Source organism: Castor canadensis, chromosome 4 (assembly GCF_047511655.1).
Source record: "Castor canadensis chromosome 4, mCasCan1.hap1v2, whole genome shotgun sequence".
Taxonomy (NCBI): Eukaryota; Metazoa; Chordata; class Mammalia; order Rodentia; family Castoridae; genus Castor; species Castor canadensis.
In genome coordinates, this window is record NC_133389.1 from 106,895,663 (window position 1) to 106,922,274 (window position 26,612).

A 26,612-nucleotide genomic window follows, 5' to 3' on the forward strand; every position below is an offset into this window, starting at 1 on the left:
GAGTTGAGATTTTAAGTTTAAGGAGAAGTTCCTAAGAGGCTTTGCATATAAAAGAAATGCGGGATTTATGTCTTCAGATGGAGGCCCTGTTTGTTTTTTGAGACCATAGGTGGGGAGTCCACACAAGAGGTCATTGTACTTATCCACATGAGAGTCAAGGAAGCAGGAACTAGGGTGGTAATGGTTGAAAGACAACACTCCAGCAGGTCAGTTGAGAGAGAGTTGGGACACTGACTCAGCATAGGTACCAGATGAAGGGGTTCCCACAGGGAGGTGCAAAGGGTGACCACAAAGTTTTTGTCTTGAGTATCTAGGTAGACATTGGGATGGGGAAGACTTAACACAATGAGAATACAGTTTCCCTAGCTAACTGGAAATGCAATAAGTGACACATGTTCAATACAAAAGAAATCCAAAGAAACTACAGCATTGATGACACTGAAATAGAGTAAACCCTAAAGGCCTGCAGTAACGTGAGAGCAGGGAGCAGGTACTCCCCTGACAAATAGATCCACCGATAATCCTCAAATATAAGGCAAGTGAAGTGTTCCCTAACTTCCAAAATCTGGGGCTACATACAAGCAAACAAACAAAAACTTTTTTTTTTCCTTTGCTTTTTACTCACCTCTCTCTTTCTGATGGCTGCATTTTAACAGAACTCAGAAATTACTAAAGGATTTGAGGTACTGAGTATTGTAATTAGCCTCTGACAGAAAGAACAAGGGTCCTGGCTCAGAAATAAGACCAAGAATGGCTGCAAATGGACTGCTCATCCCTCCCCAGAGGCCTCATACCAAGATTGCCTCTCACCACACTGAGCTGTTTTGCAAGGGGATTAGCACATGATTCCTTCTCCTTGAGAACCTAGGTAGAACTATTGCAATTCAGAGTAAAAAGTAGATTGTTTTGCACTTCAGAGAGTTGCAGATGATAATGGTAATAAATGTCTTTTCATGTGTAGAATGGACAGGGGTCAGGTTCTCTACATTCAGAGAATAAAGCAAATTTGGGACAACCCCTTTTCCCTTACCTGTTTTCCCTGTCTGTGTTCAAATTCCAAGTTGCTTCAAGTTAAAACCTGTGTTTGGAGTCTCTGAATGCACTTTGTCTGCTAACATAGATGCATCCTTGCATATTGAATTAAGAAGGGTGGAGGAGTGGCTCACTAACAGGGGTTTATTCGTGGACAAACCCTTTTGAAGGGAAATCACTTACATCACTTAGCTGCTTCGTGTTCTGCTGAGCCAAAACCATGCCCATGGAATCAGGCACGCTTGTGAACTTGATGGTGTCTGGATGTTGTCGATATTTCTTCTCATTTAATGCATCACCAGCTTTCTTGGCCTTCTCAACCTCCAGAGAGCCAATAGGGATCCATCCAATGCCCTTGAAGAAGTTGTTATACTCATCTTTATACACATTCTGCAAAAAGAGGAAGCTGCTGTAAGTGGGTATCCTAGGCAATGTTCAAGGATGGTTGTGGGATCTGCAATTCTTTTCCCTGAGCTCACGTCTGTCTATGTCGGTCACACAGCTCATTACCTGGAATTGGGTAGTAGGAAAAGCAGTTCTGTTGTTAAAGTGCAATTACACAGCACAGAAGGGAATCTAGGTCACATATTTCCATGGGCACTGCTCAGTTTTTTTTCTCTCTTTTGACAATACATTGGACTTTCCTTTTGATTTCACTGAAGACTCTGAGATATTGAGTTTCATACGCATTGTCCACCTACGCTATTCCTGATCTCAGCTGGGTACAGAGAGATGTTCATTGATCACCAATAAATGAATATAATTTCTTCCCTTTACAGAGGATGATTCTTATAGAAATCCATCTCCTGCAGAAAGAAACACCCTGAATGTTAAACACCTCCCTTGCAGCTCTCCATGAATCAGGCAGCACAAAGCCTTCCCAGTTCATTTTAGATGACTCATTACATAGATTTACATGGGTGACTGTGTGACCTTGAGTTAAAAAAGGAAAGAAAAATGTTCCCGAATTCAGAAAGCATCAAACATTCTATTTTGCATTTTACAACATTACCATTGAAGCAGGGCCACGGTAACACCTTTGGCTGAGAATCAAGGTCTCTTACATAGTTAGTGGGATGTGGTTTTATCTTTTATCCCAAAGTTAATAAAGACAATGCCAATGATTACAACACAATCACAGAAAGCCAGCAGAGACACAGCTTATTTTCCATGCCTTTAGTAGGTTTTTATCAAACACTGCCTATTCTAAGGTGCATTTCTCAAATATCTTACTGCCTCTGAAGCCAAATAAAATAGACAGAAGTGATCATTCTTTTAGCACATATTCCTCTTGGGTCTGTTATGTTGTACATACTTACATCGCTCTGAATTTGATTGGCATTCCTTGTGTGCTCGAAGCTCAGGGCATCAGGCAGGTAGGTGTAATGATGCAATGGCTGTTTGTAGTTGACATTGGTAGTCACATCCTGGGCCATCTTTGCGGCTGTAATGCTAACCATGTCCCCAGGGGTATGATAGCTGGTTTTGGTGTTCTCATAGTTCCTCTTGTATTCACGATCCGACTGCAACTTTGCCACATTCATGTAGTGAACCAGCTTAGGATCATCCTGGAGGCTTCTAAAACCCACATGCTTCCCCTTTGACTTCTCATAAGCTTCTTTATATTTATACTGCAGAGACAGAATTTGGTTAGCAATGTCTTAGGTACTGATAATACTAGGTGCAATAATCATATTCATAGGAAAAGATACTCAGTACTTTCTGGAAGACTGTTTAGAAATACAAACCATACTCTCCTCTAGAAAGTTCAAAGTGAAAATATTTATTTCAAACTCTGCTGGGGCTTCAAGGGAGTGCCATGATAAAGTCAGAACCATTTTTCTTTCTTTTCTTGCAAATCCTATGGGTGATTTGCATGTAGAACTGTGTTTAAAACCAATCTTTACTCGTAACATGAACATAACACTTTGCAAATATAAGACCAATCTCTCTTGCCTTCACAGGGATAAGAATTTTCCTAATCCACTATGTCAGTTCACATCATGAATATTAGTACCAGTTATGCAGGTAGCTGGGCCTTCACTCACCTCGTTTATCAACAACTCCTTTTCAAGCTCAAGGATAAAGCATTACAAATGAATTAAGGAGCCACACTAGCACAGGAACTGCTATGGGGGTCTCTCATCAGTAAAAACCTAATCAGAAAAAGTTAATCTGCTCAAGGTCTCTCACCGCTAGGAGTAGCAATGAGATGTAGATGGACCTATCCTGCAATAGGTTCAAACCTCAATTTTTATGCAAGAGAATTCAAATCCACATAAATTTTGTGAACACTGAGCTCCTGTGGTATAAGCATGGATTCACAAACAAGGATTTACAGGTGAAAGGATTAGCCAGTAATTACTAGATACCTTAGAGAAAGGACCATGCAATTGCTTTAAAAAAAAAAAAGTATGAAGTTAAAGACTTTTACTTTCTATTTAAACTAGAAATGTATTTCATAGTGATGTGCATTGTATGCAAACTTTGAGAACGACATTTTTAGTTTCATTCCCTACAATGAAAGCCATATAGTCTTTCTACCCCTAGCTCCTATGAGGGAAGCACACACAGTTGATTTCTCTCTTCTCTTTTCTCAAACTGAGATTGTAGTCTCTGGAATAGTGTGTGCCAGTGAACCTTACAAGGTATTCATGCTATTTGAAATTGTTTTTTTGATATGGAAAAAACTTAAGTGCGAAAATTACAGATGAAATGGGAATCAATTTACTAGAATCAAAAATATATCCTAATAAAAGCTTTCTCTCCATTTGGTTTATAAAAATTTATACATCTCTATCATATTTTCAGTCTTTTTAATACAATTATAATGCAGGCAGTCATTTAAATTTAAAATGTTTGTGTCAGTCAGGGTGTTCTCACTGAAAAGAAATGTGGGTGGCCAGAGAAATGTGTCAATGAAGGTAATTTGAGTTATGAATCAGGGGAGAAAGCTGCTGTCAGATTTATGACAGCTCTACCAAGTGGGGTCAACTGAAAAGAATCACAAAAATATTGAAAAATGATAGGTTTTCACAATAACATTTCATGGAGAATTTAAATATCACTCATTCAACATATCATTTCCAATGAGGTATCCATTGAAACAAGCACACATTTGATTACTTTTTAAAAGGCAGTCGCTCAGATTTCACCTAAAATTTTTACTCACATCACTGGCAATGTTTCTTGACGCCTTGGCTGCAGTGATGGGAATCGCATCACCCAGGACACTGTTGCCCTTGGCTATTAAGTCATGCCAGTCCCGTTTGTAACAGACCTGAGATGGAAAAACAAAAAGTGTGTCAGCATGTTGTGTGCTATCAACTAAGGTGATTCCCTGACTTCCAGGGTCATTTTGTTCCTTTCCAGATATAAGCTAATGGAATCCCCTATCACAATATTCTTCCATGAAGTCACATTGGCAAAGTGTCACATTCTGTGTCTAGCATGAAATTATTGGACTCTGCACTAATTATTCACCCACATCTAGTTTGAATACATATGGAAAAGGAACACTGAAAAACTAAAGTGAATCCAAGGAGAATAATAATCATTCTGTGAAACCAGCTAAGTGAGGACCAACGAGAAAATGAAGCTGCTTAATCTTGTGAAAGGAAAGTCAAGAGAAGACTTGGTGGCCAACTTTAGAAAGTTTAGGGTTGATATGAAAAGAATTTCATTTATTCTCATTTTTCTGGAGGATAATAACTTCCCCCAGATGCAAACTAAGATGTTTTAGAGTAGGTGGGGAGGTCTACATAAAAAAGAATGCTATATTCTGTGGAGTTTTCATACCTCAAAAAGACCAACTCCACAGGCAAGAACCTTCTTGGTGGGGTATGCTCTACTGGGGTGGGGTGGGAAATTGATTCAAATAATTCTCAGGGTCCTGCCTTATTCTGTGACTAATTGTCACATCTGGGTTTCATACCCATCAAAGACCTTACTTACATCACTTATATTGTAAGCATTACACTTGGCCTGGAGAAACTGAGGAAGATCAGGATTCAGAGTGTATTTATGCTTCACATCTTCTCCTTTAGCTTTGTATAAGACCTGCAATACACAGGCACAAAAATGAAACACACTGCATGTTGTGAAAAGAGGAAAATCCATCAATTTCATGCTTAAAATGAGTTATTCCTAGCATAATCGCCTATTTTTGTGGTTAAAAATTGTTGAAGGCATTTTTTAAAAACATCTTATTAGCTTTAGGAAGAACCAACAATCTGTGCATTAAAACAGACAGAGGAAAAAAATCCTTAACAGAAATTTTGGGCTGCCAGAGTTGAAGGGAAAGTAAATTCAAATATGAAACACTAATATGAATAACAGAATTTGCTAAAGCCAGATAAGTTTATCCTTTGCCAGGGGAGTTAATAGTTCGTAATGTTTTTTCTTATTGTTGTTACTTCTTTTTTGTTTGTTTTCTATCTCCAGAAAGGAGATGGATCTCTAGAAAGTTAGAATGGGTCAGTTATTTCTATTAAAAACTTTCCAGTTACAATTGTTCCAGTGAAAGCATACAGTAATTCCCTCATAACATAAAGGCATTTATATATGAAGTCAGCATGCTCAAAAGGTTTACCATTTCATATTTATCTTATTTTGTTCATTTTAAAGAATTACCTAGACATTCACTGAAAGACATCAGAGTATATGGTATAGAGAACTTATTGTATCTTCCTCTTGGTAACAGAAACAAGTAAATAGAGCTAGAATCACTGACTGAAAGAGATTTTCAGTCTTTTAATTGTCATTTAGCACACACACACCCAGGTCACAGAGATGTTTATGTGGAATATGACCTGTAGAGTAGTGTGTGTGTACTGTAAGTAAAATCCAAAATGGTTGCTATCTAAATTAATCCATAAATGATAAATAGTTTCTTCTAGGAAACAAAGAATTATTTTTAATTTATCAGTGCCTTTAGAAACAATGCCTAAACATTCAGAGGATTTCTGAATTCTACCTTCTAAACATATCCTTCTCTCCTGGTGCTATTGCCTTGCTCTACTTTAATGAAGTCTTGCCTCTGATTTCTGTAACAGACTCTAATTCTACTTCTTGCTCCAATCTCTCTGCTCTTACAGTCTCCACACGTTTCTGCCAGGTATCTTTTTAAAACAGACCTGCTGATGTGACTCCGTGAATTAAAAACCTTCAACATCTCCAGTTACCTAATACCATAATGTCCAGATTCTACAAATTAGTATAAAAGAACCTCCATGGTCAGATTACATCCTGAACAATTTCCTGACCGTCCATTCATTCTTTCTTTACTGTGCCCATCAGTGTTCCTTTGCCAGCAACGGGCTTTCCCTTATTTGCCAGGAAAACTCTGAATGACTCTCCCAATTCAACCAACTTCCCTCAGACTTTCTTAGCAATACACCTCTCTTGCAGCATTCATCTCTCTGTGTAGCAACACTGTTCACATCCATGACTTGTCTTATGCTCTTGTCCTATATTCTTGTGAATTTCTATATCCCACTAATCCTCCCCTGCTTCATCTTATGCTATTGTTACATAATATAGTGCCTTACATGTAGGAGGTACTCAAAACCTTCAGTAAATGAGTTAATAAGTGAATGCTTTTGGTGTCCTTTTAACTCTTCCATATACCAAACCTTCCTTTAGAATTTTTTTACTTTAGCTAAAGCATACATACTGCTCATGGGGAGGTGGATAGACCACTCGTCTCCACCAAAACATAAATTTCTCATTGTGACATAAATGACTTAAAATGTCTCACTGTGTATGAAGTCTGAGGAGCAAATCCATATATTCATTTGTTTTATTTTTCCCATATTAATGTCTTTTGTGTGGAAAGCAAACACAAACAATTCGACATAGAATTAAATACAAAGAATTTGCCACAATAAACCGTCTGCGATTTAAGCTTAAATTCTATGTGTGTATGTGTGTGTAATATTAGAATAGAACTTTTTGCACCATGTCAAATGTATCCAATACCACAGTCTTTTAAAGGCAGTTGAAAAGGAAAATGTTTTTTAAAAAGTTAAAGAAACATTTTCGTGCCCAAACTAAAAAAGTGATTTTATTTTTAAATTAAAAATACATATAAGTTTAAAATGAAATAAATTTAATATTGGCTGAGAAGAATTAAAGTGTTGAGTTGATTATATAAATTATATACATATATGTAATATATGTATATAATTTTTTTGGTGGTATGGGTTTTGGACTTAGGGCCTCGGGCTTGTTAGGCAGGTGCTCTACCACTTGCGCCACACTGCAGCCATTTTATTTTTTAAAAGTCTTCCCTCCACATCATCTGCCCTCTCTTTTGTTGTACTCACATCACTGACTTGCTGGGTGTTCTGTTTTGCCTGGACCATCACTGGGGAGTCCACGATGCTGGTAAATTTGAGGGTGTCTGGATGTTGCCTGTACTTCTTTTCATTCAGGGCATCACCCGCCTTTTTAACTTTTTCTTGGTCAAGACTGCCAATCGGTATCCAGCCAATGCCTTTCATCCAGGTGTTGTAGTCTTCCTTGTAGGCGTTCTACAGCAATGGGAGAAAAGCGGAGTGAGGACCCGGCAGAGGCTCTAAACAAGGGGGTGATCTTGTGGGAGTCATGGTACTTACGTCACTCTGAATCTGCATGGCGTTTTTCGACACTTCTAGGCCGAGGGCATCAGGCAGGTAGGTGTAGTGATGGAGGGCGTGCGTGTAGCTGGCACTGCTGATAACATCCTGCGCTTTCTTGGCTGCCACAACACTGAACGTATCGTGAGGAGTATTGTATCTGGCCTTTGTCTTTTCATAGTCTTTTCTATACTCCCGGTCTGATTGTAACTTAGCCACGTTCATATAATGAACCAACTTAGGATCATCTTGGAGACTTTGGAAGCCAACCATTTTCCCCTTAGCTTTTTCATAATCTTTTTTGTAATGAACCTATTGGAAACAAAAGTGGACATATTTTAAAATGAAGTTTTGAAGATTTTAATGAACAAGGAGGCCATGATTCAAATTAATTCAGCTTTCCAGAAATTACTCTATGTCAGTATTCAATTAGCTCTTTACTTGTTTATAAGTTGTCCATCAGAACCCATAGAGGACTCATTTCAGGACTCCCCCACCTCCTGCAGACACTGAACCCCCCACATACTCAAGTCCTTTAGTAAAGTGGCAGTAATTACATATAACCTATGCACGTTTTCCTGTATATTTTAAAATCATCCCTAGATTACTTATACTATCTACATAATGTAAATGACCTAAGTACACTTTCCTATATACTTTAAATCATCTCTAGCTAATACAATGCAAATGCTATGTAAATGGTTGTTCTGTATTGTTTGGAAATAATGACAAGAAAAAGCAGTCAGTATATGTTCATTCAGTGTGGGTGTAACTTTTTAAAAGAATATTTTGAGCCACAGTTGGTTGAATCTGTGGATGTATAATCTAAAGATATGAAAAGCCAACTGTACCCTGGTGGGGGTAGGGGGAAGGGGGGAGAAATGACCCAAACATTGTATGCACATATGAATAAATGAAAAAAAAAAAGAAATGTAACCTGGTAAAATTAAAATGTTATAACCCATTTGAATGTCTGTGGCTACTTCTGTACACCTAAGAGAGGTTGGTTTAGGGATATTACCATAGGTTGTGTCAGTGACAAAATAATTTTCTATACTTATGGAAATTCCTTTCCACTTAAACACTGGGAAAGAATAACGAAAAGATAGTCAATCTCTACCAATGACGCTGTGCTGATAGAGCTCCAGGTAGCTGGTTATTTGATTAGTCATAGAATTTTAGCAATAGTAGAATTTTCATAGGTTCTTGGTTATTCAAAGTAGTGAACACTAATTGGCTTTGAGTTATAAAAGGAGGGAGACTGAGCTTTCTCAGAGAGACCGAGAGATGACTCTGGGAAGCAGAAGCAGAGATAGGAGGGAATGTGGTGGTACATGGGACATGGGATAGCTGGAGGAAGCACCCACAGAGAGAGGGGGGTCAGTGAGAATGTCTGGGAGGAACAGCTTTTCAGGACAAAGACATTTGTTGTTTAGTTATAACATATTTACGTGTGTACAAGCTAAACCTCATTTTAATTAGTAAAGTTGCACTTGGAGTCGTAGCAGGAAGGAGAGCAAAAAATAGAAAGAAGCAAGCAGGTCTGTGTCCTGATAATGTAGCAGGGTGGAGGGGATGGCATAGCAGGGAGACAAAACTTTAAAAATCTAAACATGAAGAAGGTCACATAGCACTGGGAGTAAAGTAGCCAGTAGAGTTACATGCAACCATACATGGGTTAACCTTGCTTTTTGCTTCTGTAACCTGCTTGCAAGGGTATAGAATGTGAGATCCCTTTGTTCTTGGGGCTCAGCCTCTGGATGTGAATCCACTGAGCTGCTGCCGGCACACTAATAAATACTGCTTCTTGAAAAGCCTCGGTGTCCTATGTCTCTGTTCAAGATTCCTGTAACAGAGTCTTTCTGGAAATCAAAAGAAAGGACTGGCCCATCTCTGGGTCATGCATAGCAGAAAAAGTAGATCTACCAGGGGAACCTAGGTGAGTTCAAGTCAAACCACCTTGTGCAAATTGGGAGCCAGAGGTCACAAAAACAAACCCATCAGTTGTACAGTGCTGAGCATAGCTGCCTTCCAAATACAAAACCCTCAGTATTTGCAGAAATTACAGGAAAAAGATTCTGCTTCCTCTAGGACCACAGGTGGGGGCCCTAGCTAATTTTATTAAAATCTCAAAGAGTAAAGTGACTTCAGTTCACATCTGAGTTAAAGAGAAAAAGGATTAAAAAATAAAACTTTTAACTTTAGTGGAAACTAGTGACTATTAGGGACTGTGAAACTTGAAGCAAATTCACAGTCTCTAGATGTAATAATGGGAAGGGAGAAGAGAGGCAAATCACATAAATTAAGAAAGATTTGAGATAAAGTTTTACCATCAAGAGGCTGTTAAATAGTAAATTGCTTCTTTATTTCCTTAAGAGAAGCAATGTGAATTTGTGCAGGAATCTAGATGAAGATTTTAATTGTAGGCACTTGATGAGAAGTCATCCGTGGAAGGTGAGGCCAGTCCTATCTTCCAAAACAATTTGGGTCTGTTTAGGGAACTTTCTTTCCTGAATAGTTTTCAGCCACATTTGCTTCCAGGCAGGGACAACAGGCATTATTGAGACTTTGGTGTAACCTGTTAGGCTTAGAAGCCCACCTGACCACATTTTGTAATTACACCTGAGACCCCAGCTGGACTTACATCACTTGCAGCCTGCCTGGCAGCTTTGGCAGCTTTGATGGGAATCGCATCAGTTCTCAGGTCATATCCTTTCTTGCTCAAGTCTTTCAAGTCTGCTTTGTACATATTCTGAAAGAAAAAACACCATTCAAGTGTAACTGCAAGGCCACATTAGTAAAGGGAGAACCCATACATCCGCCTGAATCCACACACACCTCGCTGATGTTGTAAGCGTTAACTTTAGCCTGGATAAACTGTGGCAGGTCTGCAGGCAGGTTGTATTTGTGTAGAATTTCCTCTCCTTTGGCTTTATAAGCAACCTAGATGAAAAAAAGCACATAAACGAAGTAGAAAGAAATGTGTAATGGCACAGGAAAATAATTTCACAGTGAACCATATTGCACAAAGTAGTTTTAGGAAAGACACTGTACCATCCCCATATTCAGCTCCAAATATCTGTGGGCATTCAAGGTCACATATGTTAAGGTGTATCTCAGTGCTAGCTCTGTCTCAGCAAAGATCCCTTAGCATGAACTAGGAAGCTCTGGACCAAGGAAGGGGAACTTAGCTCAGCAAGGGGACCTGATGAAAATGAAAATGTTAACCTGCAGATACTTTCCTGAGTATAGGAAATGCTAAATAGTGTGGAATACACCAGTCACTTACATTATTTTTTGTGGGAGATTAAAGGGATGTAGGAGAGGTTTTGACTATACGTGATTTTTGTCCTAGCTCTCCATGTGACATAGTACCTATATTCATTCCTTCAGGTGTTTCCTAGAGATAGCTTCTAGTTGTCATTAGAAACCTTTACCTTAAAGAACAATGTCAAGTGGCTGGTAGGCCAACCAATACAGTATGCAGTGGGGCTCTTAGATTGTAGAATCAGTGACCAGTGATCAGTATATTCAAAATATATTTGCATTAGCTAACATTTATTAAAGTAAACACAGAATGATCACTTACATCACTCCTCTGGGCCTGGTTAATTTTAGACTGTATTGTAATTGGAGCATCTTCAATTGAGGTGAACTTGAGTGTGTCTGGATGTTGGCGATACTTTTTCTGTTCGGTGAATCAAAAAAAGAAAATTATATTAGTTTTCAAAGAATGTTAGCATATCAAAATTCTTGAATTTCATTTTGGAGAGACAAGACGATTTTTTTCCCCTGATTTTAAAACATAGAAATACTAGAGGCTTGATTGGCTTAAATAAAAAATTGAATATAATACCAGAGACAGTGTTTTAAAATTGGTTTAATTTTGGAAGGTTTGGAGTGTACAGATCAATATAACTCTAAAGAACTAGACTTATACTATTTCCTCAATTTCTTACTTATTACTGAAAAAGGGTACTCCCAGCTAAGCCAAGTTCAGAAACACCACAGAGTTCTCCAGGGATTAACAGGAAAGCAAGCAAGGAGATTTGGGATGTATCTGCATGGCAAATGAGTTCTCAGGAATGTCATTTCCCTGTCTCTCCATCAGCAACTAGAGGAAGCTGTCTTCCAGTTGAGGGAGGATGAGCTAAGAGTTGAGGACAACAGCCAGGGATAATGACTAAGACAGGGCTTCTACTTTGCTAGCCTTACAGAGGTTCATACATAGGTCACTAAAGTGCTGAAGTGGAAGGAAGGGTTACTTTGGGAAGGTAGCCCAATTGGGAACCTGCAACTTCTAGCTACCCTTATTCCTGTAGTCTGCCATTTTTATTTGTCCAGTCCTCATTCTTTGGGCATATTATTCATCCTACCTTTGTATACATAGCATCATTGCTTTTTTAACATCAGGTTTCTGAAAACCAACCCAGAAAACTTTTTCTAAAATAGTAGGCAAGTTGGCAAAACTGTCTCATCCCAAACGAAGAAAAACACAAAGTGACAAGAGCAATAAAAACTTGAACATAGAGGACAACTGTCATTCAACATCTTTGTCTTTCTCGTAGTCTACTGTACTTGATGACACATTTACCTGACAGCAATGAGTTTTCAGCTACTGGCAGAGACATGGGTAACCTCAAAAATATTATAAGAGGCAAGTCAGATACAAAAGAAATTTCTAGAAAAGATAAAACTACAGACCTAGAAAGCAGATCAGTGACTGCCTGAGTCTAAAGACAGGGGTGGGAATTTTTTGAGGGGCCAGTAGCATTTAAAACTCATTTGTGGTGATGACTGCATAAATACACGAGTATTTTGAAGCTAGTCAAGGTGTACACTTAAAAATAGGTGAATTTTAGGGTATGTAAATTATAGTTTTTAATAAAGTTCTTAGAAGTTGTTCTATTGCCAATGGTTAGTGTGACTGTGGCAATGCTCAGGGGTGTGCTTACCCATTTGGATAACTCATGAGAGTGGTAAGTTCCCCACTACCAGCACCTTCAGCAACAACAAGTAGAGAATGAGGCAGAAAAGGAGGCATTTCTCATGGTTTTGAGTTTTAACACAACACATTCACAGACCTCTCTCTCTGACAAAGCCAGTGGCTTTACCTCATTAAGGATGTCTGAAGCTCGCTTTGCCTTCTCCATTTCTAAGGACCCAAAAGGCACCCAGCCACAGCCTTTCATCCAGCTGTTGTAGTCAGCTTTGTATTCCACCTAAAACACCAAGAGAAAGAAAAGCTTAATTCTTTCCTCAAAGTCATCCTTATTACATAAAATCATTAACATTTCACCAAAATGTGCTGAAGATTCCTGAGCAGCTACATGAAGGCCGTTATATCCATTTCTTTGGTGAGAGATTTTTTTTTTCATTTTTCTTTTATTATTCATATGTGCATACAAGGCTTGGTTCATTTCTCCCCCCTGCCCCCACCCCCTCCCTTACCACCCACTCCTCCCCCTCCCTCTCCCCCCCACCCCCTCAATACCCAGCAGAAACTATTTTGCCCTTATCTCTAATTTTGTTGTAGAGAGAGTATAAGCAATAATAGGAAGGAACAAGGGTTTTTGCTGGTTGAGATAAAGATAGCTATACAGGGCATTGACTCACACTGATTTCCTGTGCGTGGGTGTTACCTTCTAGGTTAATTCTTTTTCATCTAACCTTTTCTCTAGTACCTGTTCCCCTTTTCCTATTGGCCTCAGTTGCTTTAAGGTATCTGCTTTAGTTTCTCTGCATTAAGGGCAACAAATGCTAGCTAGTTTTTTAGGTGTCTTACCTATCCTCACCCCTCCCTTGTGTGCTCTCGCTTTTATCATGTGCTCATAGTCCAATCCCCTTGTTGTGTTTGCCCTTGATCTAATGTCCACATATGAGGGAGAACATACGATTTTTGGTTTTTTGAGCCAGGCTAATCTCACTCAGAATGATGTTCTCCAATTCCATCCATTTTGGTGAGAGATTTTAACAGCCCTAATGTTTCTGCTTTTCTTCTAACTGGCATCTATTCCATTTTATCCTTATTTTCAACTCAATGGAAATGTGAAGAGCTCTAATTCTAATCCAGAAAATGCTCAATTCAAAGTTGTACTTCAAAAAATAAATGAAATTATTACGTTTAGATATTCAAATGTAGATGTTTACTCTCTGGAACTCTAAGTATTATTTTTTATGGTCAAATTAGGACCATTAGGTCACAAGAAGGTAGATAATTTTGTCCATTTTCAAATTAGATTAGACTTGACAGTAGTTATTTGCTCTAAGTGTTTGCAAACATCGTACTTCACATATATGACCAGCTTAGGAATGTTTCTTCCATGATTAACAAAGCACTTCAAAACAGACATACACACTGATTTGCTTAAGAGAGCACTTATTTGGAATTGGTTTTACTTGGGAGATAGCTATTTCATCTATTAGAAAGAGCCACTGTGGTTGTCTAGCCATTAATGGTAAGGATAATAATACAGAAAATAGAATTACTAGTGATAAGAATGTGAAATTGTGCAGTGATCTTTTCCAGTTGGGAAAACAGTATGGTGGTTCCTTAAAAATTTTTAAAAAGTAGAACTTATATATGCTCGCGATGGAAAACTAGAACCACCATATGATCTAACAGTTCGACTTCTGCACACACACACACACACACACACACATACACTCAAAAGAATTAAAAACAAGACCTTGAAAGAGACATTTACATACTCGAGAGCTTAGCAATACCATTCACAATAGCTAAAAGGGGATACCCATTAACAGAAGACTGGATAAACAAAATGGGGTTTATATATACTATGGAATATAATTCATCCATAAAAAGAAAGGGGATTCTGACAAAAGCTATAGCATGCATGAACCTTGAGGACATTGTACTATGAAATAAACAAGTCACAGAGACAAACACTGCTCAAATTAGAAATCCTTTCAGTTCCTACCTGCAAAAGAAGGGATAGAGAAAACCTAGTTACTCACATCGCTCTGCAGTGCATAGGCCTTCTTGGCGAGGTCCACATTGATGCTATCAGGTGGGTAGCTATAATTGTGCAAGATGTGCTTATAGTCCACATCGCTGGCAATTTCCTGAGACTTCTTAGCCTGAGTGACTTGGAGCATATCAAGAGGTGCTGTGTAGATAGTTTTTGACTTTTCGTAGTCTTTACGATATTCACGCTGAGTAGGAAATGATCATTTATTACCAGGAATCCTCAATGGATTTTCAGAAAAGTAAAGTAAATACAATTTAGAGAAACACATACAAACATCTGAGTAGCTATTTTACCCTCAACTTTGTTCATATGTCACACATGGTTGAAATCCCTTAGAAAACCATACATGGATGAATCTTTAGAGCAGCTGTCACAGAGTCACCGCAGACATCAAGAACAGGCTACAGACTCTACTTCAACCAGGGATTATTTTATTATAGAACAGGGTTTTTGAAGGATCACTATCCAGCATTATTCCTATTAAAGTGAGATAACCTTTGAAGAGATTTCTAATCAAGGAGCTTTTTTTAATTAATAAAAATCACATGACAGTCATGTTATACCTCTGGTTTTATTAAATGCCTACATCAAAAATAGGACTGTGGACTAAACATATTCTTAGCTTTCTAGAATCACTTTTATTTTATTTATTTATTTTAATTTTTTTAAATTTTATTTTATTATTCTTACATTTACTTAAAGGTATATACATTATTTGGGCCACCTCCCCTAAAATCCCCTAAAATCATTTTTAAATGGATAGTTACTACTTTTTCAACTGATGTTATATACTTGACAGTAGATAAACCCCAGAGAGAATAGTAAAGGCTTTTGTTTTTCTACACCAAGTTTAATTTTGGTAACAATTTAAAAGAAACTTCAGATTGCAGCAGTTATAAGACCTCAGAGGAGGAAAGTTTGTGGAACAGAGCTGTTAGCCTAACCTTGGCCCTTATGTACCATATTCTCATAAGCCAAATGTCCTGGCTGGACCTCAAGATACACCTTCATTGTCACGTTTTCTGGAATGGTTAGACAGGGTGCTAATTAGGTCAAGTTCCCAGCTTCATCATATCAATGTCAAACATCCAAATGGCTTTAGAAGATTCTTTTCTATATCTGCAGCTTAGCATGTAGCCTGGACATTATGTGACAATGACTCATTGACTATCTCAGTTGCCAACATCAATCAACTTACAAGTGTTTATTGATTTATTTTCTGCCCAGTGTTCTAACAAATTTGGTGATTAGATAAAAAAAAATAAAGTTATGTGTTGTGTCAACAGAAGTGCCGACCTTTGTGAGTTGAGAAGGTATAAGGAACGAGAGAACACATAGTGTTACATATGTGAACACTGACTACTGACATAATACTGAAGAAGGCATGTGTAGATCATTACATGAGCACATGGTTAAAATTAAAGTAAATGATACAAGGGCAGAGGTGGAGAGCTTGCCTAGCATCCTGGATCCATCTCCAACACGAGAAAGTAAATAATATAAACATCTCTTGCTTTCTCATGAAAAGTTAATATTTGCAAGCTATGTTGAATATTGCTGTTACTCATAGGGATCCTTTAAACATTTTTAAAATCACAGTATATACTATAATTTGCGATAGCAGATATTTGCCTCTCTATAGTAAAAGTTATAACTGGAAAATGATAGATGGATCACAGATAAAATACAAGAAATCTACGAATTCCTTGAAATTCAGACAAAAGGCATGAAAAAAAATTCTTCCAGATAGGTAGTGAAAATGTTTTAAATCATGTTCTTAAAGGGGCCCATAATCAATAGAGCATTTTTCCTAGACCTAGGCCAGTACTAATTACTGAAGGCAATTAAAGACATTGATAGATATATTCAGATTTACATCTGTGATTCATGATTTTCTTCTAAAGATAGTTTTAAAATAATCATTTTAAAGGTAATTTTCCAATTAGATTAAAATAGCTAGTGATATTTTCCAAGAAGCTTTGAGAACTATAATTGATATTCTATTAAATATTAATGTATAGTTTTCAAAATGAAACAGACAACAAGTACCAATCAATAACTTCTTTCCCCAAATGTGAGACATGTAAGAGCCTGGGGAATCACTGCATTTCCAAAGCTCTTCTCAGCAATTTCTTATGAATAAGAGAGAGCCCGTGGGTATGAAATCCTTTTATGTGCCACTCCCCTCTGGCACCATTATCAGGGAAGCCATCTTGGAAATAAGACAGACACTCACATCACTCTGGTTTTTGGCCGTCTTCAAGGAGTGCAGCATCTTAGGGTCATCATTAATGCTGAGGGCTCCAATCATCTTCCCTTTGCTTTTCTCATAGTCTTTCTTGTACATCACCTGCAAAGACATCACTCATGCTGCATCCCACTCAACAGGAAATGTCCCTGAGGCCACCCTGCGAGACCCAAAAGCCATACTCACAGCACTGGCGTTCCTGCTGTTGGCTTTGGCCGCCAGCAGGGGAATGGCATCCACTTTAATGTCAAACTTCTTAGCTTTGCTCTTCTCCCAGTCTTGCTTATACACATTCTAGACAGGAAAATTGCAGCAAAGGAAAAACAGTACTGAACACAGACTAAATAAAAAACTATTGAAAATTTGTATATATCATCTTATTTTTCCTATAAATACTTTATTTGCCAAGTAGTAGTATAAGTACTGATTTTTCTATCATCCAGTTTCTTTTTCCCTACTAAATAGGAATAGTATATACTCCTTTTAATATTCTGGAAACTTTCTAAAGACTATTACCCTGTATAAAGTGACAATCACTTAGAGAAGGTGAAATGTGACATTTACATGGGAGAGATCTTGAAAACTCTAGGGATATGCAGAAGGAATGCTCTGACAGTAACACATTGTAGAAAATGAAATCTGAGAGCTGAGAGTCTTAGGAGCAGGTAGGCCTTAAAAGCTCCACTTTCACTCTGGTAACAATCTTAATAGTTCTTTATTTCCGTAACTCCTACAAAACTTCTTTTCATGCACACCACACAGGCTTCTGTGGCTTTGGTACTTACATCACTCAGGTTATAGGCATTGACTCTGTGTTGGATGAACTCTGGAGCATCTGCTGGTACACTGCACTTGAACTTCTCACCTTCATGTTTTGCTTTGTAATTCAGCTGGAAAATGTTAGAGGGTGCTGCTATGGGTTATGTGTATCCCCCAAGTTTCATGTGTTGGAAACATAACCCCCAAAGTGACGTATTAATGGTATTTGGGAGACGGGACCTTTGGGAAGTGACTGGGTCATGAGAGCTCTGCCCTGATAAATGGATTAATCCACCCATGGATTACTGGGTTATCACAGGGCTGGCTTTGTTATGAAAATGAGCTACATGGCTGTCTCACCATATGATGTCCTCCATTAAGTTATAATGCAGCAAAGAAGCCTTCCTGGGATGTTGGCCCTATACACTCAGATTTCCCAGTCTCCAGAATCATGAGCTAAATAAACCTCTATACTTTATAAATAACCTGGTCTCAGGGATTTTGTTATAATCTCAGAAAATTGCCTGGACAAATATCCAACAGTTCAGGTTAGGAATTTTCTTAAATTTATGTAGGATGGTGTATGTTCTTAAGCCACTGGTGCCTTTTTAAGAAAATACTTCAAAGAGGTATTTATTCCTGTTAAAGTTCACACAGGATCTGAATTCTCACTCTCTCTTTCAAGAACTGTGGTAATAACCAGGCTTTGGGCTGTTCTTTTTTGACTGCCATCATACTACACATCCAGGAAAACATATCTGATCAACCAGTAGATTGGGCCTGGAGGGTATCAAACCCCTAAACCTATGAAATTCTGTAATTAGAGCAATAATGAAAGCAGCAATAATTCCAAAAATATTTAGTTAAAATGTGTAACTTCTTACTAAAAGTATTAAACATAGAAATTAATGTATTTTAGAAAAAGGTGGCATAGGCGGAAGGAAGGGAGTGTGAAGAAGGAATGAGGTTACTGAATTTGTAGCTAAAGACAAAATGCATAAGATTGAGAAGAACTGCGCATAAGAACCTCCAAGACCAAGCAACAAGGGGCTGAACCAGGCAAGGCGAAGAGCGCTGGTGACTAGACACCATGCACAGCACCATATTCCTCTGCATTTTGCTAAGTTCAGCTTGGTCAATGCTATCTGTGTTTACTGTGCTATTTGTGTTTACTGTTCTCTACTGGTTCACAAAACATTAACATACTAGCAAAGTAGCATATGAACTGATATGACTTGTAAGTGACAGTGGTGCTGTTCTCCTCCTTGTCAATTGCATATGAGCTAATTTGTATGACTAAAACACATTTTGTAGTAGGACCAACTACCAACTGCATCTTGTCCTATCTCGAGAAGGCAGTGCTACTACTCTCCAGGACTTAGCTGCATGAGCATCTTGCTACTCACAGTGTGATCTACAGTCTCAGCAGCACCTTGCAGTGAGAATATGGGGTTCCCCCAAACCCACTGAGTCAGGATCTACATTTTAACAGGGTCACCAGGTGATCATATGAATGTTGATGTTTGCGATGCATGCTCCTCTTCCTCTTGTCCCCGCATGATTGGACCATTTTAGCCTTAGGCTTTCCTTGACCATCATCCAGTCACCCTTCTAACATCATCCTGTTTTAATTCTGTAGCGTCATTCTCTAGTAAGTTTCTTATTATTGCCTGAAGTCTTGGCTGAAGTCTTGGGACTTTATAAGAATAGGAATGTTTGCCTTTTTCCTATCCAAATGGATGCCTTGTCTGGCGCTGTTAAGTTGACCTGAAGTTTAATATTCATTCGTGTGACAGATCTTGATGAGTAAGTAAGGTATTACTACTAAAAATAGTGAGTTATTGAAAAAATATTAGCTATTTTTAATGTTGCTTAACATAGCTTTCCTTAGGTTACAATTCAATCTACCAGCTTTGTTTTTTATTAAACAAATTCTGGAAAAGGACATTACTGGGATGGTAGATAAGTCCATGAAGATTAAAAATGTAAATGCTGATATTTTAAATAAGCCAAACTTTCTGGGTCACCCACCCTTGCATAAATCAAAGCACTTACATCACTGAGCTGTTTGGTGTTGAGCTGAGCTTGCAATAGTACAGGAGTATCGGTAACTGCTGTGAATTTTGTCTTATCTGGATGAACTTTGTAGGTATGCTAGAAAAGAAGATGTGTCCTTTAATGAAATTGTACAGTGTACCTTCTATTTTTTGTTCATATACCCACTAATGTATAAAATGGTTCCAGTCAAAGATTGTTTTGATCTTTGAAAAACAAAAATTTGGCTGATATGTTGCTACTTCCTTTATTTTTGTCTCCTTTTCACTTCTTCTCTCCCTTCCTCTTTCTCATGAAGTTGTCTCTATTTTTTCTGCTTTATCTCAGTCACTATATCAATCTTCCCAGTGCTAAAGCTCTACAATGGCTCTCCACTGCACTTGGTGTTTAAACTACTCCTGTACCTTCATTTAAGAGCCCTGTAAAATCCACCCTCCTTCCTTCCTACTATTCTCCTCCTCCCCAGCTGCCTCCTCCTTTCAATGCTTCATTCTTTCCCTAGGCTGTTTTTCGTACTTCTCTACCTTTGATCTTGGCATGGCTGGACATACCAAGCCTCATACCTCTGGACTTCCCAATCGAAGGTGGGCCCCCCCCGCCCCGTTACTCTCTCTCATATCATCCTATTTTAATTTTTTATCACCATTTTATATGTTTTATCATTGCCTGATATATTTCTTGTTTTTGCACTTCTTTTATTTATTGTCTGTCTCTTCCATTCCAGTGGAAACTCCAGAAGAGGCAGACCACCTTGTTTCCTGTTCCTTCCCAGCACAAGGACTGTGTCTGGCACATGCTAGCTCCTCATATACATTTGTCGAGTGATGAGCACCTATCTCTCACAAACCCAAATATCCTCCTTTTGTCCCAAATTTATGCACATATAAACCAATGAAAACACAGGTTTAGAAACCTGAAATTGTTTCATAGCCACTAGACTTCTTCATAGTAATTTTGTGTTCCCCAATTCCACCCAAAAGCAAAGTTTTAAACTTAATATCTCTGCTAACCATGGTATGTTAACATTTAAACTCCTGCTAAATTTACCACTAGAGGTCACAAGAATCCCGAATCCAGTTCTAAAAATTCAAGGCAGCTGACTTACATCTTTACACTGGTCTAGCTTCTTGATTGCTTCATATTCTTGGGTTATTGTCTGAGGGAAGTAACATTTCCCTTTATCTTCTTCATATTCTGCCTTATAACTTTTCTATAATGAGCAAGAACAAAAATAGATCAGGACTGCTATTGTTCCCAGACAATGTCCCTACAACACATGAATAATGATCTTCAAACTTACATCACTGTTTTGAGCGGAAACTTTCATGCAGTGTGCATGATACGGGTCCTCAAAACTGCCTACATAATGTCCCAAAATATTCTTTACATATGAGTCTTTATAGTTAGCCTGCAAAAGAAAACATGCATAATTCAAGTTAATAGTTATTTTTGAAGCAATAGGAAAGACTTCCCATCCCAGAGGTAACCCCAGCCTTTCAAACCTCGCTGAAGTTCTTCAGCAGAGTATCAAGTTGATATTTGGGGGTCTCACAGTAATTCATGCTCTTTGCCTTTGTCTTCTCATAGTTTTCCCTGTATAATCTCTGTCAAAAGAAAAAGAAATTAAAGAGGAAAATACCTCATGGACATAAAGAGCCATTCATGTCATTGCTATACTTTAGCCAATCAGACAGAAAAGTTATGGTTGAGATTCTTGTCTTATAATAATCTCTTCTGCTAATAATCATAATGTTTACATTACCTGTCCTAATAGTTCTCAGACTGAAAAAGTTACAGCAAACTAATGCTGCAACCTAAATTGCTTCTTAAAATCTTTTGTTGCCTTTGAATGTGTTTGAAGGAAAATGAATTTTTTTTAAAGCTTGTATAAAATGAGGCATAAGGAATAAGGAAGATTTCAGATACTTAAATACAGGCTTCTGGAAGTTGGCTTTTCTCATGAGGCCTACCTAACATTTTACTTTATAGCAGCAATGTAGGAAACAATTTTTTTTTATCTTTTAATGTTTGTGTCATTTATTTCTTCATATTTTCTTTTAATTTTATTATCTAGAAATCCACAAATATACTCGATAAAGACAATAAATGATATGGAGGATAGATATTATTTCTTTCTTGTTAGGAATTAGAAGAGTGATTTTGGAAAGAGGTTTATTTTTAGTAAGGATTTTAAATATCTAAAATGAGATCAACATTTTATAAAATTATTATTTTTTTTTGCAGTGTTAGGGTTTGAATTCATGGCTTTGTCTGCTAGGTATGTGCTCACTTGAGCCATGCTCCCAGCACAATTCTTGAAGTAAAACATTTTCCTTTTGATTTTTTATCTGATTTTTCCTACTCTTGATCTTTGAATTAATTTTTCTACTCATTTTTATCTTTCTGCATGTGTCTTTGCAAACAACCTTAATCAGTTCAGGGCACTGGATGAATACATGCACGTACATATACTACATACACATTCTGAGCCTATTTCTAGGAAAAATGCTAAAGAAAATGATATTGTTAGCACCTTTTTCCTCTTAATGAAACAGGGTGCACTAAGGAGGTTAAGGAAACCTTTGCAATATTCACTGCCTTCTTAAAACACAGAGACGTCAGTAAGCATAAGGACGTTCATTTTCCCTAGTTATTCAGCATTTCACATTTGATTTGCCATCCTGAATCTGTGATTTCAGTTAGGCTAGCATCCAATCCAAGGTTATACTAAACAGCAAATGTGGCCAAATCTGAAACTAAGAGTGACTGACAAAGACACTCACATCACTCTGGTTTTTGGCCGTCTTAAAGGAGTGCAGCATCTTAGGGTCATCATTAATGCTGAGGGCTCCAATCATCTTCCCTTTGCTTTTCTCATAGTCTTTCTTGTACATCACCTGCAAAGACATCACTCATGCTGCATCCCACTCAACAGGAAATGTCCCTGAGGCCACCCTGCGAGACCCAAAAGCCATACTCACATCACTGGCGTTCCTGCTGTTGGCTTTGGCTGCCAGCAGGGGAATGGCATCCACTTTAATGTCAAACTTCTTAGCTTTGCTCTTCTCCCAGTCTTGCTTATACACATTCTAGACAGGAAAATTGCAGCAAAGGAATTGGCAAAAGTGACACGCATGTCACCACACTTAAGTGTAACAAATTACTTTGTTCTTAATATAAAATAAGTGAACCCCTTTTATTCCCAGGAAATCATGTATATATTAGATATTTCTCCTCAAGCTGGAGGAGCTTCTAATTGTCCAAGAACAGACTTCTCTACTCTGCATTAGAATTTTTCATCAAATTAACTTAATTCTAGTTTTTATACTGATATTTCATTCCTGACACTGAATATTCTACAGTTAACTTACTTGTATGATATAAAGGCATCACTTTCATTTGATCACTAATTCTTCTGCAAAGGTTATTTCATGAATCATTATAATACTCACTGATGCTAGATAATCTTAGTATTCATTTATAGAACTGTTGAAGAAATTGAGAACCCCCAAGGATAACTTGACTTTTCTGTGAAATTAAGTTCAGAAAATGAAAGATGGCAGTGAACACCCAGCCTTCTGCCCTTTAAATGCTTTGTATCCTCAGTAGTGTAAATCTCATACATGTAGAAACGTATAATTTGTGTGAACGAAGGACACTATAAGCCTGGGAAATGAATGAAATGAAATTGGATCTAAAAAGACCAGGTCCTAAAAAAAAAAAACCCTGAATTATGGCATAGTATAAATAAATGCATGGCTAAAATATCTAACTTTAAAATATGCAACTAAGCATACATGGGTGGTGATATTTTGAGGGTTGGTTAAAATATATTAAGATTGCCTAATTGAACATAGCTTCTTACAAGATGGCTATTTAAGGTGAATTTAAGTTACATTGGCAGAGACATAGGTATAGGCTACAAATATTCATTGTTCTTCCCATCCTTACCACCGAAACATTCATTGCATTGCAAAAAAAGCGATTGCAAAATGAAAGCACAAGTTGTCAGCATACCACATGGTACAGCGTAGAAGGAACTTACATCACTCAGGTTATAGGCATTGACCTTGTGCTGGATAAAAGCAGGAGTATCAGGAGGTATATGGCACTTGAACTTTTCGTTTTCATGTTTTGCTTTGTAATTGAGCTAAAGAGAGGGAAGTAGTGGGGGCAGAGAGAGAGAATCAATTAATTCAGAAGAATTGTTTCAAAATACAAAACCTCTTTTTGTGTGACACATTTAGTGAAGTAACTGACAAAGCTGTTAAGATCGAAAGGGAGGTCTAGTGCTTGAATAGGCCACCCTGAATTACCGAATCTGTGTACTGGACCTTGACAGCTGTTAGCACGTGTGTCGCCACGACAGGACCCTACTGAATGTGGTGGTCCTTGCGCATTCCCTTTCCTGCACAGATTCTGAGACACTCTGCTTTGCCTTTCCTTTCATAACCATTTCTAACAGATAGCTTGATTGCTGATGCTCTATTGAAGGCTTCAATTCTGGCCACAAATCTACTGAGGTTACTTTTATTTTTACCTTTTTAGTTCAACAAAAGTATGGAAATCCATACTTAAAAGTGCATATGAAAAACCTTGTCTCAAAGACTTCATTTTCCACAGACTCATTTGGGAGAGAGAAAGCCCATATTGTGAATATCTGGGCCACAGTGTAACCTAGCCACATATCTCTTTTCACTTAATTTTTTAAAATAGCCACAAATTCTAAGAGTATTTGCCTAGAATGAATAAGGCTCTGGGCTCAATCCCCAGAACTCCAAAAGAGCAATGAAATTGGGCTTCGTGTACAGAGTTATGAAATGTTCTCTTTCATGACTGGATTCCCTGGATATTTAGAAGAACTTACATCACTCAGTTGTTTGGAATTGACTTGGGCTTGCAACAGAACAGGAGAGTCAGTGACTTGAGTGAATTTTGTCTTGTCTGGATGCACTTTGTAGGTGTGCTGTGAGGGAGCAAAGGAATCAGGTTTAGCAGTATCTGTCAAGTCCAAGGTCACCTGTGGGTCAAGCAAGAACAACCCCAAACCCCTCAAAGAAACTAGTGGTTAAGCATTTATTGTTTTTCTAAGTGGACAGCAATTTGCCTGTTTCTTCAGATTCCTGATAACTCTTTAAGAAAACAAGCTAGAATTAGCTCTTAAAACATAAGGATGCCAACTGGGAAAAATGGTACATCTACTATAAAACAGGTTTTCTTCCTTCCAATTTCCTCATTGAGATATAGTTCTAAATATGTCAAAAATTTAAATATTATAGGGCAGTAATGTTCACAGTGCATACTACAGACTTACATCTTTACACTGATCAAGTTTCTTGATTGCTTCATATTCCTGAGTTATGGTCTGGGGGAAGAAGCCTTTGCCTCTGTCTTCTTCATATTCTGCCTTGTAGTTTTTCTATGAGGAGGAAAAAAATTATACATAAGGATGTAACCATTGCCTTCATTCCTAAAATGTGTTACTTGGAAAGTTCAGCAATTGTCTCAGGACTCACATCACTGTTTTGGGCGGAGACCTTCATGCAGTGTGAGTGATATGGGTCCTCAAAGCTGCCTACGTAGTGTCCCAAAATATTTTTCAAGTAGGAATCTCTATATTTAGTCTGAAACACAAAGTATATTTCATGTGTCAATTAATTAAGTGATTTATTACACGTTGGTCTTTTTTTAACAGGAGTAATGGTAGAAGTGCTTACATCACTGCTAAAGTTCTGCAAAACTGTATCAAGCTTAAATTTGGGGGTCTCACAGTAATTTATGCTCTTTGCCTTTGTCTTTTCATAGTTTTCCTTATACAGTTTCTGTAAAAAAAAAAAATCAGTTAAAATAGATTCCTATCACTCCCACACTGATTATAACACTTGTATTTTTCAACATTAAACGAAAGAAGAAGAAAAGACACTGCCTGTCAATGATCTTAAAAACTGGCAATCAAACACAGGGTGTCATGAATCATAGGCTTTTTCTACTAGCAATTATTGAAAAGCCTAAGTTTATAACATTTTCAAAAAAAAAAAAAATCAATGTACCACCTCTGGCCAAGCCCTAGTTGCAGAGATTCTTATGTATCTCTGAATTGTTTGTCTTTCCTCCTCCTCCTCTTCCTCTTCCTTTTCTTTCTCTCTTTTTCTCTCTCTCTCTCTCCTTCTTCCCTCCTCCCCACCCCCATCTCTCAAATAGTGCATTTATTCTTCTCTCACTGATGATGCGATAGCAAACATAGAAGTTGCTGTTTGACTGGTTTGTGTGTATGTGTGTGTGTTTAGCAAACATGAAAAAAGTCAATATAAGCTGAGAAATACACAATCTCTCTCCTCCTTCTGACATGGGAGAATATCTCTTATACAATTACCCTTAAAAATGAGGCTTAGTGGAGAATTCAAACTATGAGTCATTACTAACTCCTTCTTTGTTAGGTACAGCAACTTGAATCCATTATTGGTTTTAAATGCACAGCTCAGGAAGCAGGTTATTGTTACTTTTTCATGTTGGGTTTTCAAATTTTAAATGATTCTATTCCTTTTTAACGTGTTTATACTCCTATTTTTTATCAACAAAGTTGATCTGAACCTAGGATTTTGTAGGTTTGATATATATGTCCTTCATTTAGGAAATGGAAGTGCTTTGCCTGATTTCTCAGCAGAGCTATTTGTACTGATCCATTCATACCCTCTCACTTGCCATGTCACTCTACCACTCTCCAAACACATGCACATATATTTTCTATAGTGCTGACTTATTTCGAGGGTAATGCTCTCTACACAGACAGCTACATAAAATCCTAAATGTTAAGAAAACTTAATACAATCTAACCATAAGGAACAACCTCAAATGATCACATTTTCAGTTCTGTGTGCATGTGCATGTGGTCAAATTGGTCTCAGGCCA

General features: G+C 37.7%; 1 protein-coding gene across 45 annotated transcripts in view; it reads right to left on the bottom strand.

Moving 5' to 3' along the window:
* Neb (nebulin) overlaps window positions 1–26,612 on the bottom strand; it is a 202,863-nt gene that overhangs the window by 151,251 nt on the left and 25,000 nt on the right. For all 45 annotated transcript variants that reach the window (XM_074070778.1, XM_074070748.1, XM_074070741.1 and 42 more), the window contains 25 exons: window positions 25,421–25,525; window positions 25,220–25,327; window positions 25,018–25,122; window positions 24,571–24,669; window positions 23,749–23,853; window positions 22,685–22,792; window positions 22,487–22,600; window positions 21,206–21,307; window positions 21,004–21,111; window positions 20,809–20,913; window positions 19,704–19,802; window positions 17,675–17,779; window positions 17,076–17,183; window positions 16,878–16,991; window positions 14,628–14,825; window positions 12,764–12,871; window positions 11,239–11,337; window positions 10,488–10,592; window positions 10,294–10,401; window positions 7,650–7,961; window positions 7,359–7,565; window positions 4,987–5,091; window positions 4,205–4,312; window positions 2,352–2,663; window positions 1,216–1,422 (listed from right to left, as the gene is read on the bottom strand). In XM_074070778.1, coding sequence (XP_073926879.1) covers window positions 1,216–1,422; window positions 2,352–2,663; window positions 4,205–4,312; window positions 4,987–5,091; window positions 7,359–7,565; window positions 7,650–7,961; window positions 10,294–10,401; window positions 10,488–10,592; window positions 11,239–11,337; window positions 12,764–12,871; window positions 14,628–14,825; window positions 16,878–16,991; window positions 17,076–17,183; window positions 17,675–17,779; window positions 19,704–19,802; window positions 20,809–20,913; window positions 21,004–21,111; window positions 21,206–21,307; window positions 22,487–22,600; window positions 22,685–22,792; window positions 23,749–23,853; window positions 24,571–24,669; window positions 25,018–25,122; window positions 25,220–25,327; window positions 25,421–25,525 — 3,354 coding nt within the window. The remainder of the gene's footprint in view (window positions 1–1,215; window positions 1,423–2,351; window positions 2,664–4,204; window positions 4,313–4,986; window positions 5,092–7,358; window positions 7,566–7,649; window positions 7,962–10,293; window positions 10,402–10,487; window positions 10,593–11,238; window positions 11,338–12,763; window positions 12,872–14,627; window positions 14,826–16,877; window positions 16,992–17,075; window positions 17,184–17,674; window positions 17,780–19,703; window positions 19,803–20,808; window positions 20,914–21,003; window positions 21,112–21,205; window positions 21,308–22,486; window positions 22,601–22,684; window positions 22,793–23,748; window positions 23,854–24,570; window positions 24,670–25,017; window positions 25,123–25,219; window positions 25,328–25,420; window positions 25,526–26,612) is intronic.